At 42.4% G+C, this 11,734-nt stretch overlaps 1 protein-coding gene across 1 annotated transcript; it reads right to left on the bottom strand.

Moving 5' to 3' along the window:
• Positions 1–1,485: 1,485 nt before the first annotated feature.
• On the bottom strand, positions 1,486–9,262 carry LOC128361001 (ras-related protein ORAB-1-like). The gene is made up of 6 exons (XM_053321572.1): positions 9,249–9,262; positions 6,647–6,719; positions 5,862–5,957; positions 4,493–4,588; positions 4,236–4,367; positions 1,486–1,719 (listed from the first exon to the last, which is right to left on the bottom strand). The coding sequence occupies exons 1-6, from the start codon at positions 9,260–9,262 to the stop codon at positions 1,486–1,488; spliced, it is 645 nt and encodes a 214-aa protein (XP_053177547.1).
• Positions 9,263–11,734: the final 2,472 nt, after the last annotated feature.

Below are 11,734 nucleotides of genomic sequence, written 5' to 3'. Positions count from 1 at the left end.
TAAAAATGTCTTCTCATTTCCTCCGACTAAAAACTGACATAACTGAAGTTTGGCTTAATGGCTCGGAACAGATTACAGATGGTTTGAACTCCTGTTTGGTGCCTTTGACAGCAAAATTAAAATCTTTAAAAGTCTTGTAGCTACTATACTACTTTTGCAATTTTTTTTTTTGCAACTATGAGATATGATTTAAATACAGTTCAGCAAACTCCAAAGGCTTCATCTCCCTAACTCTTTATTTAGAGTTTTTATTTAGAGGTCTGAATGTTGCAGCAGCTGCACATCTGGAAGCTAGTTTGAGTGACAGATACCATCCAGTTATTGGTGTGTGTGTGTGTGTGTGTGTGAGTGAGTGAGAGAGTGAGAGAGTGAGAGAGAGAGAGAGAGAGAGACCTATTCACAGAGCATTCATCCAATTATGGTCGGAAACTATGGTCGTTCCCCAACTCTAACCCTGTTGTTATTATTGTAGCCATGACAACGAAGGTGGCCTAGCTTTAAGGAAGTAGTAACTTTAACACATACCACGTTTCTCTAACCTTAACAAAGTGGTCATTTTAACCCTCCTGTTGTCCTCAGGTCAAGGAAGGGAGGAAGGAAGGAGGGAAGGAAGGAAAGAAGTAAGAAGGGAGGAAGGAAGGAAGGAAGGAAGGAGAGAAGGAAGGGAGTAAGGATGGAAGGAAGGAAAGGAGTAAGGAGGGAGGAAGGAAGGAAGGAAGGAAGGAAGGAGGAAGGAAGGTAAGGAGTAAGGAGGGAGGAAGGAAGGAAGGAAGGAAGGAACTATCTTTAACCTATTAGTTTTACTTCCCTAACCTTAACCAGACCATAACCATACAGCACTGACAATTCACCTATTTTGTCATTGAACACAAATTGTTATATATATTTCAGATCTTTTCATTTTCAGCATGAAGACGTCTTTATTGACAACAAACAAGCAAAACACAACAAAAATGGGTAAATACAATAAATCACCTCTGAGGGAAATGTTAATGGACATCACATCACACTTTCAGCAGCTTGATTGGTTTCAACTCATATCATATTTCTGAATACAACTCTTCCCTCACTGTGTGAATATTAGCCATTTTTGAAACATTTCTATTTTCATGTGACAACTTTATAACTCTGTTTGCAGTGTTCAACTTTTACCTTGTGTTTATTGAGTGAAACTGTAAATAGATTTATAAAACTCTTGTCACCTGCAGTTTATTTGGCTGAGTGACGAAATGTCCTGTCATCTGTCCTGTTTGTCTCTGATCTTCAATGGAGCAGAAATGTCATAATATATTTAATTTAAAAATGACAAGATGAAAAATATTTTGTTGTCAAGCTAAAAACATGTTCCATAATTGCAAATCTGTCAGAAAGCAAATTCTGACACTCTGCATGTGTCAAAAGCACAGTCACAATCGGATGTGTTGAAACGGACACATCTGTCTCTTTTAAAGTGTGTATTTAAATCTGCACGTCATCATCTCCCACTCAGCAGCAGTTACTGGCTTCCTGCGTCTGTTTCTCCCCTCCCAGCCACAGGGGGGCGCTGTTGATCTTGGCTCTCTGGGCCTTGGCCTCTGTCGACTCGCTCTGCATCCCCCCTCCCTCACTTTTCAGGCGGTTGTGGATCTCGGAGGCCATGGTGAGGAAAGCCCTCTCCACATTATCAGAGCTCTTAGCACTTGTCTCCAGAAAGGGGATCTTAAGAGACGAGGCCAGATCCTGAAGGAGAGAGAGGGAGAGGGGTTGGGATAAAAGGAACGAGGGATGAATGAAAATGAATTCAGAAAGGAGGGGAAATACTTCATTCAGTCATTCAAGATTATATTTAACCCTTCTGTTGGTTGTCCTCGGGTCAAGGAAGGAAGGAAGGAAGGGAAGGAAGGGAAGGAGTAAAGACGAAAAGAGGAAGGAATTTAGGAGAGAAGGAAGGGTGGAAGTAAAGGAGGAAGGACGAAAAGGAGTTAGGAGGAAAAGAGGAAGGAATTTAGGAGAGAAGGAAGGGTGGGAGGAAAGGAGGAAGGACGAAAAGGAGTAAGGAGGAAAAGAGGAAGGAAGGAAGGAAGGAAAGGAGTAAGGAGGGAGGGAAGGAGGGATGGAGGGAGGAAGGAAAGGAGGAAAAGAGGAAAAAATTTAGGAGAGAAGGAAGGGTGGAAGGACGAAAGGAAGGAAGGAAAGGAGTAAGGAGGGAGGGAGGGAGGAAAGGAGGAAGGAAGGAAGGAAGGAAGGAAAGTAGTAAGGACGAAAAGAGGAAGGAAGGGAGTAAGGAGGGAGAAAGGAAGGAAGGAAGGAAGGAAGGAAGGACGGAAGGACGAAAAGAGGAAGGAAGGAACAGTCAAAAGAGATGGGGTCAATTTAACCCGGGAGGACGACAGGAGGGTTAAGAGTAAAGTATCAGAGGTCAAATGTACTCAACATCAAAAGTTAATACTTGGGTAAATTAATCTTCAAGAGTCATAAATGATTGATGAGTTAATATGTGAGGAAATTAATATTGTAGGTGTTGCATCTGCTTAATATTCTGTCAGAGCGTCACAACTCATCAGCTGACATGATGTTTGGAATATAAAGTAAATCAAATCATCTGATAAAAAACAGAGGAACATGTAACGCAGGGAAAGTGACAACATCTTATATAAAGTATAGCCATGGGCGCTGTAAGGGGGTATAAAGTTAGGATCATTCTAAGTGCCCATGATCGACAGGGGCCCTAAAAACATACATACATTTTAACCATAGACTGTAAAAAAGAAACGGACGTAACATCTGTGACGTCACCCATTGGTTTGTGGACTGCTGCTCGGAAGCCAATAGTTTTGAATCTAGGCAGCGCCATCTTGAAAATTTCAGGTGCATGCTGGGAAAAATAAAAACATGGATTCTACTTATATGGGTATGAGGCGGAGTCAAGGGCGGGACCAACGGCGGAGCCGGCAGGCTGCGATTAGTTGCGAGGGCTGGATCTCGAGGACATTGGTCAATCAACCTGTCAATCAGGACGTAGCCACGCCCTAATGCATACCCTGCTTTATCGTCACATATAAAATCAGGGAGGCCAAAATGTCCCAAATGAACATCATACTGCATTGAAGAAGGCTTTAAACTAGCGATTGAGACCATAAACACATTTTGAAAACGTTTACTGAGGTTAGAAATCAAGTGAGAAGTTGGTGAATTCTCCATTGACTTGTATAGAGACGGTCGCCCCCTGGTGGCCTTTTGATAGAATGCAGTTCTAAGTTACTTCCGCATTGGCTTCTTTTCAGAGGACAGGAACTCCCCGCCTGATTTTAATAAACTTATAATCACTAATAGATATTATCAACATAATGTACTCATTAAACTAAAACTTTAATTTACTTGTTTCTTGGCCATGTTAATCATCGTAAACCTCGGTATTGTCCATAAACCCCCCTCTATTTACATGAGATGGTTCAGTCCTGGTCCTGTCTCCTATGTTCACAGTTTAATGTCAGTAGATATTGTACAGTTAGTATTGGACTATAGGACAGTTGCAAGCCTTCACAGGTAGAGGTGTGGTTACAGCAATGGTCGGTGTGGCCTGTGTGTGGTGGTGTTATCTTTTCATGGGGCCCAAAATCCCTGGCAGCACCCCTGATTATAGCAGCAGCAGGATGTTGCATCTTTATCTCATTCTTTACCAACACATCAGGTCATGAATGTATTTCTAAAAACAGTGTAAAAAGTATTTCAAACATTTAGATTTGAATTGTGTGGTGATTAGCATAAACCCGCCCCTGCTGCTGTAGAGGTATAAATACATTCAGTGCACACTACTACTACAGTCTACAGTTAGCCGCTTAGCTGAGCTAGCCACCGAGTTAGCTGCTGAGCTAGTAGCCGAGTTAGCAGCAGAAAGCTCTCAGACGTAGCGTCCATGTTTCTGGTAGGGGTGGTGACTTTGATTGACAGGTGACACTTGGTAGGGGGCGGGGCTTCATCGACGCCCACAGTGTTTGGGAGCAGAGAAAGAGGCTGATTTTTACACAACTTTGAAGCCTAATTTCATATATTTGGCGATTTTTTTAATCATTCAACTTTGGCAGGGTGGTTAACAACACACTTTTCTGTGGTATGTCAAACTCAGAACACATATTTATTCTGACTTTACACAGACTTTAATAAGCACCACAACCTCACAGTTTGCTTTACTATATTATTTCCAAATACTATTAAACAACTCAGAGTTTCTAATAACGCTGTATGTAGCCCGTTACCTGACCAGTGGCTGCGTCCACCACCTTCTTGCTAACGAGGTCACACTTGTTTCCAACCAGTAGCCTGGAGACATTTTCACAGGCGTAACGATCGATCTCGTCCAGCCACTGCTTCACATTGTTAAAGGACTCCTGAGGAGGGAAAGAGCGTGAGAGAGCAAAAGGAGAAGAAGGAGGAGGACGTGGACAGAAGTTAATGTTCAAACCCTCGACTATTATCATGTTGATGATGTGACAACAAAAAGGCAGACAATGACCTGCTCGGTGACGTCGTAGACGATGATGATGCCGTGAGCCCCTCTGTAGTAGCTGGAGGTGATGGTTCGAAACCTCTCTTGACCGGCCGTGTCCCACTGAGAGACACACACACACACACACACACACACACACACACACACACACACACACACACACACACACACACACACACACACAGATAGATGCTCAGTCCTGCATAGGGCTGGGTGATTAATGAAGGATTATCTCCACCCTTGATGAACAATTATGTATTTTCACAGTTTCTTTAGTTTAGTATTTTCCACTGCTGCCCTCACACATGAGGATCTTTAGGGAGTGAAAGTAAAGATGTTTTAAGGTGTGACGCTGTGGTTAATGTCTAGTTTACTTGATTAGAACTATGTAAAGATCATGGTTTGGGTTAAAATGAAGGAAGGAAAGATGGAGGAGGAAAGGGAGGTAGAAGGAAGGTAGGAGGGAGGGAGAAAGGAAAAGAGGACGGGAGGAAGGAAGGAAAGAAGGACAGAGGAGAGGAAGGGAGGAAGGAAGGAAAGAAGGACAGAGGAAAGGAAGGGAGGACAGGAAGGTAAGGAGGAAGGAAGGGAGGAAGAAGGAAGGAAAGGAGGAAGGAAACTAGGAGGGAGGGAGAAAGGAAAAGAGGAAGGAAGGAAGGAAGGAAGGAAGGAAGGAAGGAAGGAAGGAAGGAAGAAGGAAGGAAAAGAGGAAGAAAGGAAAGAAGGACAGAGGAAAGGAAGTGAGGACAGAAAGAAGGAAGGAAGAAGGAAGGTAAGGAGGGAGGAAGGGAGGAAGAAGGAAGGAAAGGAGGAAGGAAACTAGGAGGGAGGGAGAAAGGAAAAGAGGAAGGAAGGAAGGAAGGAAGGAAGGAAGGAAAGAAGGAAGGAAGGAAGAAGGAAGGAAAAGAGGAAGAAAGGAAAGAAGGACAGAGGAAAGAAAGGAAGGAAGGGAGGGAGGAAGAAGGAAGGGAGGAAGGAAGGGAGGAAGAAGGAAGGTAGGAGGGAGGGAGAAAGGAAAAGAGGAAGGAAGGAAAGAAGGACAGAGGGAAGGAAGGAGGGAAGGAAAGGAGGAGGGATGGAGGAAGAAAGGAAAAGTGGACGGAAGCTGTGGTTAAAGATCATGGTTTGGATTAAAATGATCACTGGAGACAAGTTTTCAAATTCCTTTAAAGATATGGAACCTTTGTTGTCATGGCAACAGTGAACACCACGATTAACTGACATGAGCAAGATTAAGTCGATTTAGAGTTTCTAAATGTCGGTTTAGATTATTTTTCGATTAATTACCCAGCCCTAGTCCTGCACACTGCTTCCTCTCTAATAGGAATCCCCCTCCCACGATCCCACCGACGACATCTGAAGGAGAAATTCTTACGATCTGTAGTTTCACCGTCTTGCCGTCCATGTCGACGGTCCTGATCTTGAAGTCGACTCCGATGGTAGAGATGTAGCTCTCGGTGTAGGTGTCGTCCTGCAGGTGTGTGTGAGATAGACGATTAACAACAAGCTTTTTAACCCTCCTGTCGTTCCTTCCTTCCTTCCTTCCTTCCTTCCCTCTTTCTTTAATTTTTCTTTTGTTCTTCTCCTCCTTCCCTCTTTCTTTCCTCATTTCCTTCCTTCCTTCCTTCCTTCTCTTCCTTCCCTCCTTCCTTTCTCCTTTCCTCCCTCTCTCCTTCCTCCCTTCCTCCCTCCCTGTCTGCCTCCCTCCTTCCTCCCTCCCTCCTTCCTTACTCCTTTCCTTCCTTCCTCTTTTCCTCCTTACTCATTTCTTTCCTTCCTTCCTTCCTTCCTTCCTCCCTTCCTCTTTTCCTCCTTACTCATTTCCTTCCTTCCTTCCTCCATGCCTGCCTCCCTCTTTACTCCTTTCCTTCCTCCTTCCTTCCTTCCTTCCTTCCTTCCTTCCTTCCTTCCTTCCTCTTTTCCTCCTTACTCATTTCCTTCCTTCCTTCCTTCCTTCCTTCCTTCCACCCTTCCTCCTGTCCTTCCTTGACCTGAGGACAACAGGAGGGTTAAGATAAGCAGTGTGTGTGTGTGTACGTGCGTGTGTGTGTGTGTGTGTGTGTGTGTGTGTGTGTGTGTGTGTGTGTGTGTGTGTGTGTGTGTGTGTGTGTGTGTGTGTGTGTGTGTGTGTGTGTGTGTGTGTAGTCTTGACAGGCCTACCGCAAAGCGCAGCAGCAGACATGACTTTCCAACTCCAGAGTCACCGATCAGAAGAAGTTTGAACAGGTAGTCACTGGAGGACACACACACACACACACACACACACACACACACACACACACACACACGTACACACACACACACACACACACACAATGATAGTTAATGACAAACAAAGAAAAACCCATAATCCTCACATCTAATAAAAATCCCTCCAATTTTCTGGTGCTCATCCAAACACAGTGATGAATGCAGATGAATGTTTTATTCACTACAGACACAGATGGCGGCAAGCTGCACACTCTTATTACCCGAGCCAACATTTTCACTCTGTTTAATCATCTCTATTATGTTTCAGCACAGTTTATAACAATATGTGTTGTCTTAGATATGAGGTGTCAAACTCATTTTCATTCAAGGGCCACATATAGCATACCAAATTCATCTCATGTGGGCCGGATCATTAAAAAGATGGAAGGAAAGAAGGAAGGAAGGAAGGAAGGAAGGTAGGAAATAAGAAGGGAAGGAAAGACAGGCAAAAGGAAGGAGGGAAGAAAGGTAGGAAGGACAGATGGAAGGATGGAAGGAAGGAAGGAAGGAAGGAAGGAAGGACGGACAGATGGAAGGAAGGAAGGAAGGACAGATGGAAGGAAGGAAGGGAGGAAGGACAGAAGGAAGTAAGGGAGGAAGGACAGATGCAAGGAAGGACAGAAGGAAGAAAGGGAGGAAGGACAGATGGAAGGAAGAAAGGAAGGATAAAGGGAAGGAAGGAAGGAAGGAAGGGAGGAAGGACAGGAGGAGGGACAGATGGAAGGAAGGAAAAGAACACAGGAAGGAAAGTGGGCCGGATTGTACCCCTCGGCGGGTCGGTTCTGGCCCACGGGCCTCATGTTTGACACCCCTGTCTTAGATATATGTTGAAGGTTAAAGCTGCTACATATATTTGATATTTTGATCTTAATAAAGTAGATTCTGTCAGTGTGTAATGTGTTGGTCGAGGCTTATAGTGATGAAGCTCAACTCTGCGGCTCCCTTTGGTTTTACAGAGCTCATTGTTTAGCTGTCTGGCTCCAACTTTACTTTTTTTATTCACTCTCAGCGCTCTCATAGTGTCATTTTTCAGCTGCAGCAGACAGAAAAAGCTTTAAAATGCTACTGTACACTTCCTGTCTTATTCTAAAGCAAGTATAAAAGTGTGCTTGGTGTGGGAATGTAAGCATGCCTCTCAAGCTGCACTGCTTACTGTCCAATGTTAAACAATTAGCCCTTTTTTTAGTTTAGTAGTGATTGTACTGTTTTTTTTAATTTATGTTGATATACTTGAACAGACATTACATCATTACAATCTTTTCATTATCATATTCATATATTACAGGCCCATGTTGAATGCACAAATGATAACCACTTAAATGATCTAAGAGAGAAAGAGAGAGACAAAAAATAAAGAAAAAAAAGTATATATATATGCACATCTACAGTCAAGCCCGAAATTATTCATACCCCTTTTGGACATGCCACTTTTTGTTCAAATGTAAATAAAAGCTGACTGAAATATTTTTTTTACCACAATGATGCCTTTTGTACATCGTCTTTTTATCTTCTTGGAGACGCCTGTGTCACTTCCGGTCAAAAAACAACTTGCTGGTTGAATAAAAGTAACTTTAAGTCAAAATTTGCCAGGGGTATGAATAATTTCGGGCTTGACTGTACATACCTACATACACACATAAATATCTGCATACACACCCACATACATAGAGACATCAGAACTGTTATATCATGTTGAAATTAAGCAGTTTTTACTCTTCCAATGAACCTTTGACATTAGCAGAAAACAGGTTTTGTTTAGTATTAATAGCTCCAAAGACTACAAAGACTACAATACCCATGAGCCTCAGCAGCCTGGTGCTCCAGGTTACCTACCATTATCTTTAAAATTAGATAGATTTGAATTTTGTAGGATTCACACTTTGCAACACAATACCTTACAAACTACAAAGACATTGAAAGCCAGATTTGCTTTATACTATAATTAAGTATAGATGTAGAAAACCATATATATCCAACATGGATTTACTAAAAAAATATTCCAATGAACCTTTGACATGAGCAGAAAACAGGTTTTGTTTAGTATTAGTAGCTCCAAAGACTACTAAGACTACAATACCCATGAGCCTCAGCGGCCTGGAGCTCCAGGTTACCTTCCATTATCTTCAAAATTAGATTTTATTATTAGATTAGATTTTCTAGGTTTCCAACTTTGCAACACAATACCCTACAAACTACAAAGACATTGAAAGCCAGATTTGCTTTCTACTATATTTAAGTATAGATGTAGAAAACCATATATATATCCAACATGGTTAAACAGTACCGACACCATAGATATACATCCCAGATCAATTGTTTTAAAGTTATTGATTAATGTTAGCCAAATATCTGAATATACAAACATAATAACCGACAAAGACGAGGCTCCAGGATGTTGCAAGGGCTTCGGCTTGTCTCCAGTCATTGTTTTAGAGCTGATGGTTTACTCTGTCTGTCAGGATGGAATTTAATATTAACGTCCGAGGAACGCTCAGGAAGAAACAACACTTACTATTCAGGATTCATGATCGGCGAGGTCGCTCCAGGTGACACGAAAAAAAAAATCCCTGAAATTGAATCCTGGACCTGAAAGAAGTCTGATGTTTTGCAGAGGAGTTTGTGTCTGTCTGTGTGTGTGTATGTGTGTTAGTGTGTGTGTGTGTGTGTGTGTTAGTGTGTATTTGTGTCCTTTTTTAGAGGACAAATGGCAGAATAAGCAGGAGCTACGGACGTCGCGAGCTGACTGATGAGCTGACTGGTTCAGATGCATCATTTATTAATAAAGTCCAGCTCAGGTTACACTGGGGACAGCACCTGGAACCGAGACACACACACACACACACACACACACACACACAGAGAGAGAGACACACACACACACAGACTGCATTAATGAATATAATCTCTAAACTAAACTTAATCTTCATCACATTTCTTTAGTGTTTCCCTTCTGGTGTCATGTGTGCCCGCTGTGGTTGCCGTGAGTTACGCCGATGCTGTTGTTTCTGCTCATCACTGACCTCGATCACCTCACAATGACTGCGGCTCCTTTATGTCACACGTCACTGCAGCTCTGAAACCCACAAACAAAACAAACAGGAAGTAGTTCTAATCAACCAAGAAACAGCAAAATAAAACGACAACCACGGATCAGCTGATTCACATGAATCTTTAACCACAGAGCGACCTGGTAGACAAGCAGTCTGACTATTTAACCACTACATGTCTGGACGGGTCTGCACATTTCCAGCTCTATGTCTTTATTCTGGGGCTCTACTGGAATATATTTGCTTGATTTCCAGTTTAAAAACTCCTTATTTATCTTATACTGACTCTTTATGCAGCCTCTCAGTTCAGCCTCTGTCTGAAGTAGGTCGTTTTAGCTCCTGTTCTCTTTAAGGCCCGCCTCCTGATGAGCACACTCTGTTCTGATTGGCCAGCTTCAAGGAAGCTTCATCTCATTTATTTTTCTTTACTATATGTGGCTATTATGATCCTGTTGTCCTCGAGTCAAGGAAGGAAGGGAAGAAGAAGGAAGGAAAGGAGGCAGGAAGGAAGGGAGGAGAGGAAAGGAAAGGAAAGGAAAGGAAAGAATGAAGGAAGGAAGGTAGGAGGGAAAGGAAAAGAGGAAGAACAGAGGAAAGAAGGAATGAAGATGGTTGGAACAAGGGAAGGAAGGAAGGAAAGGGAGGGAGGAAGGAAGGAAGGAAAGAAAGGAAGGAAGAAGGATGGGAGGAAAGGAAGGGAAAGAATGAAGGAAGGGAGGTAGGTGGGAGGGAGAGAGAAAGGAAAAGAGGAAGGGGGGAAGGAAGGAAAGAAGGAAAGAAGGACAGAGGAAAGAAGGAAGGTAGGAAGGATGGAAGGAGGAAAGAGAGGAAGGAAAGAAAGAGAGAAGGAAAGAAGGAAAGAGAGAAGGAAGGAAGGGAGGAAAGAAGGAACAGTCAAAACAGACAGGGTCAATTTGACCCGGGAGGATGACAGGAAGGTTAAAGATTAAACAATATTTTTTGTCACAACTTTAGTCTTAATTTCTGCAATTTAGGAACGCAGCAAAACCTCAAAGTAATGCAAGAAACAGGCTGTAAATAGTTAAACAAATCAAATTAATTTAAAGGGTGAACACTGACAACGAGTATTTCAATAATCAATCAAATCCAATAATGAGACCTCTACAATAAATACGATACGTTGATGTTAAAGCAGGAAAACACTTTTATTAGCTTTTATTTCTCCAAACTCCCCAAAACCGTGTGTGATGGTTAAATTATGTTTAGTTGTGTTTCTGAGATGAAAACAAATCACTTTATGTCACTTAAATCGTAACCACTCCGATCCAAAATAAACCCCTGAAAGGCTTTTTGTCTTTAAGTGTCTTCTTTATCTCCTCCTGAAGACATAATGCTGATGGAAAAGACAAGACACACACAAACAGCACTCATCCACAGACCCACTCGAAACACAAAGCGATGTGTCTGTTCTTGTGTCTGCTTATTGTCGACACATGCGGTCCAATGATGTGGCTGATTATTCCTCTGATGAGTGCTGACTTCTGTTGAGTGTTGAAGCATGCTGTTAATATTATATGATCGCTGCACTTTAATGGAGTAATGGAGCTGTTTAACTCACACAGTCTGCTGCTCAGAGAGACTGCTGGGAGATGGAGTTAGTCAGCTGAGTCGCACATAATTTAATATTTATTCAATAAACTGTAATTTATCTTTAATTGTCTTATTTACTGATGTAAAGATCTAAATGTTTCTTCGGAGGCTGCAGCACTCTGATGTGCAAATATTGTTGGGTCAAGTTAGTGAACACAAAAACCAGATTCTAGTGAAACCATAGACTGTATAAAAGAAATGGACGTAACATCCATGACGTCACCCATTGGTTTGTGGACTGCTGCTCGGAAGCCAGTAGTTTCGAATCTAGGCAGCGCCATCTTGAAAATTTCAGGTGCATGCTGGGAAAAATAAAAACACGGATTCTACTTATATGGGC

This window comes from Scomber japonicus, chromosome 6, assembly GCF_027409825.1.
Source record: "Scomber japonicus isolate fScoJap1 chromosome 6, fScoJap1.pri, whole genome shotgun sequence".
In the NCBI taxonomy this organism is placed as follows: domain Eukaryota; kingdom Metazoa; phylum Chordata; class Actinopteri; order Scombriformes; family Scombridae; genus Scomber; species Scomber japonicus.
The sequence above is the reverse complement of the archived record's forward strand: the minus strand, read 5'-3'. Positions and strand labels throughout refer to the sequence as shown.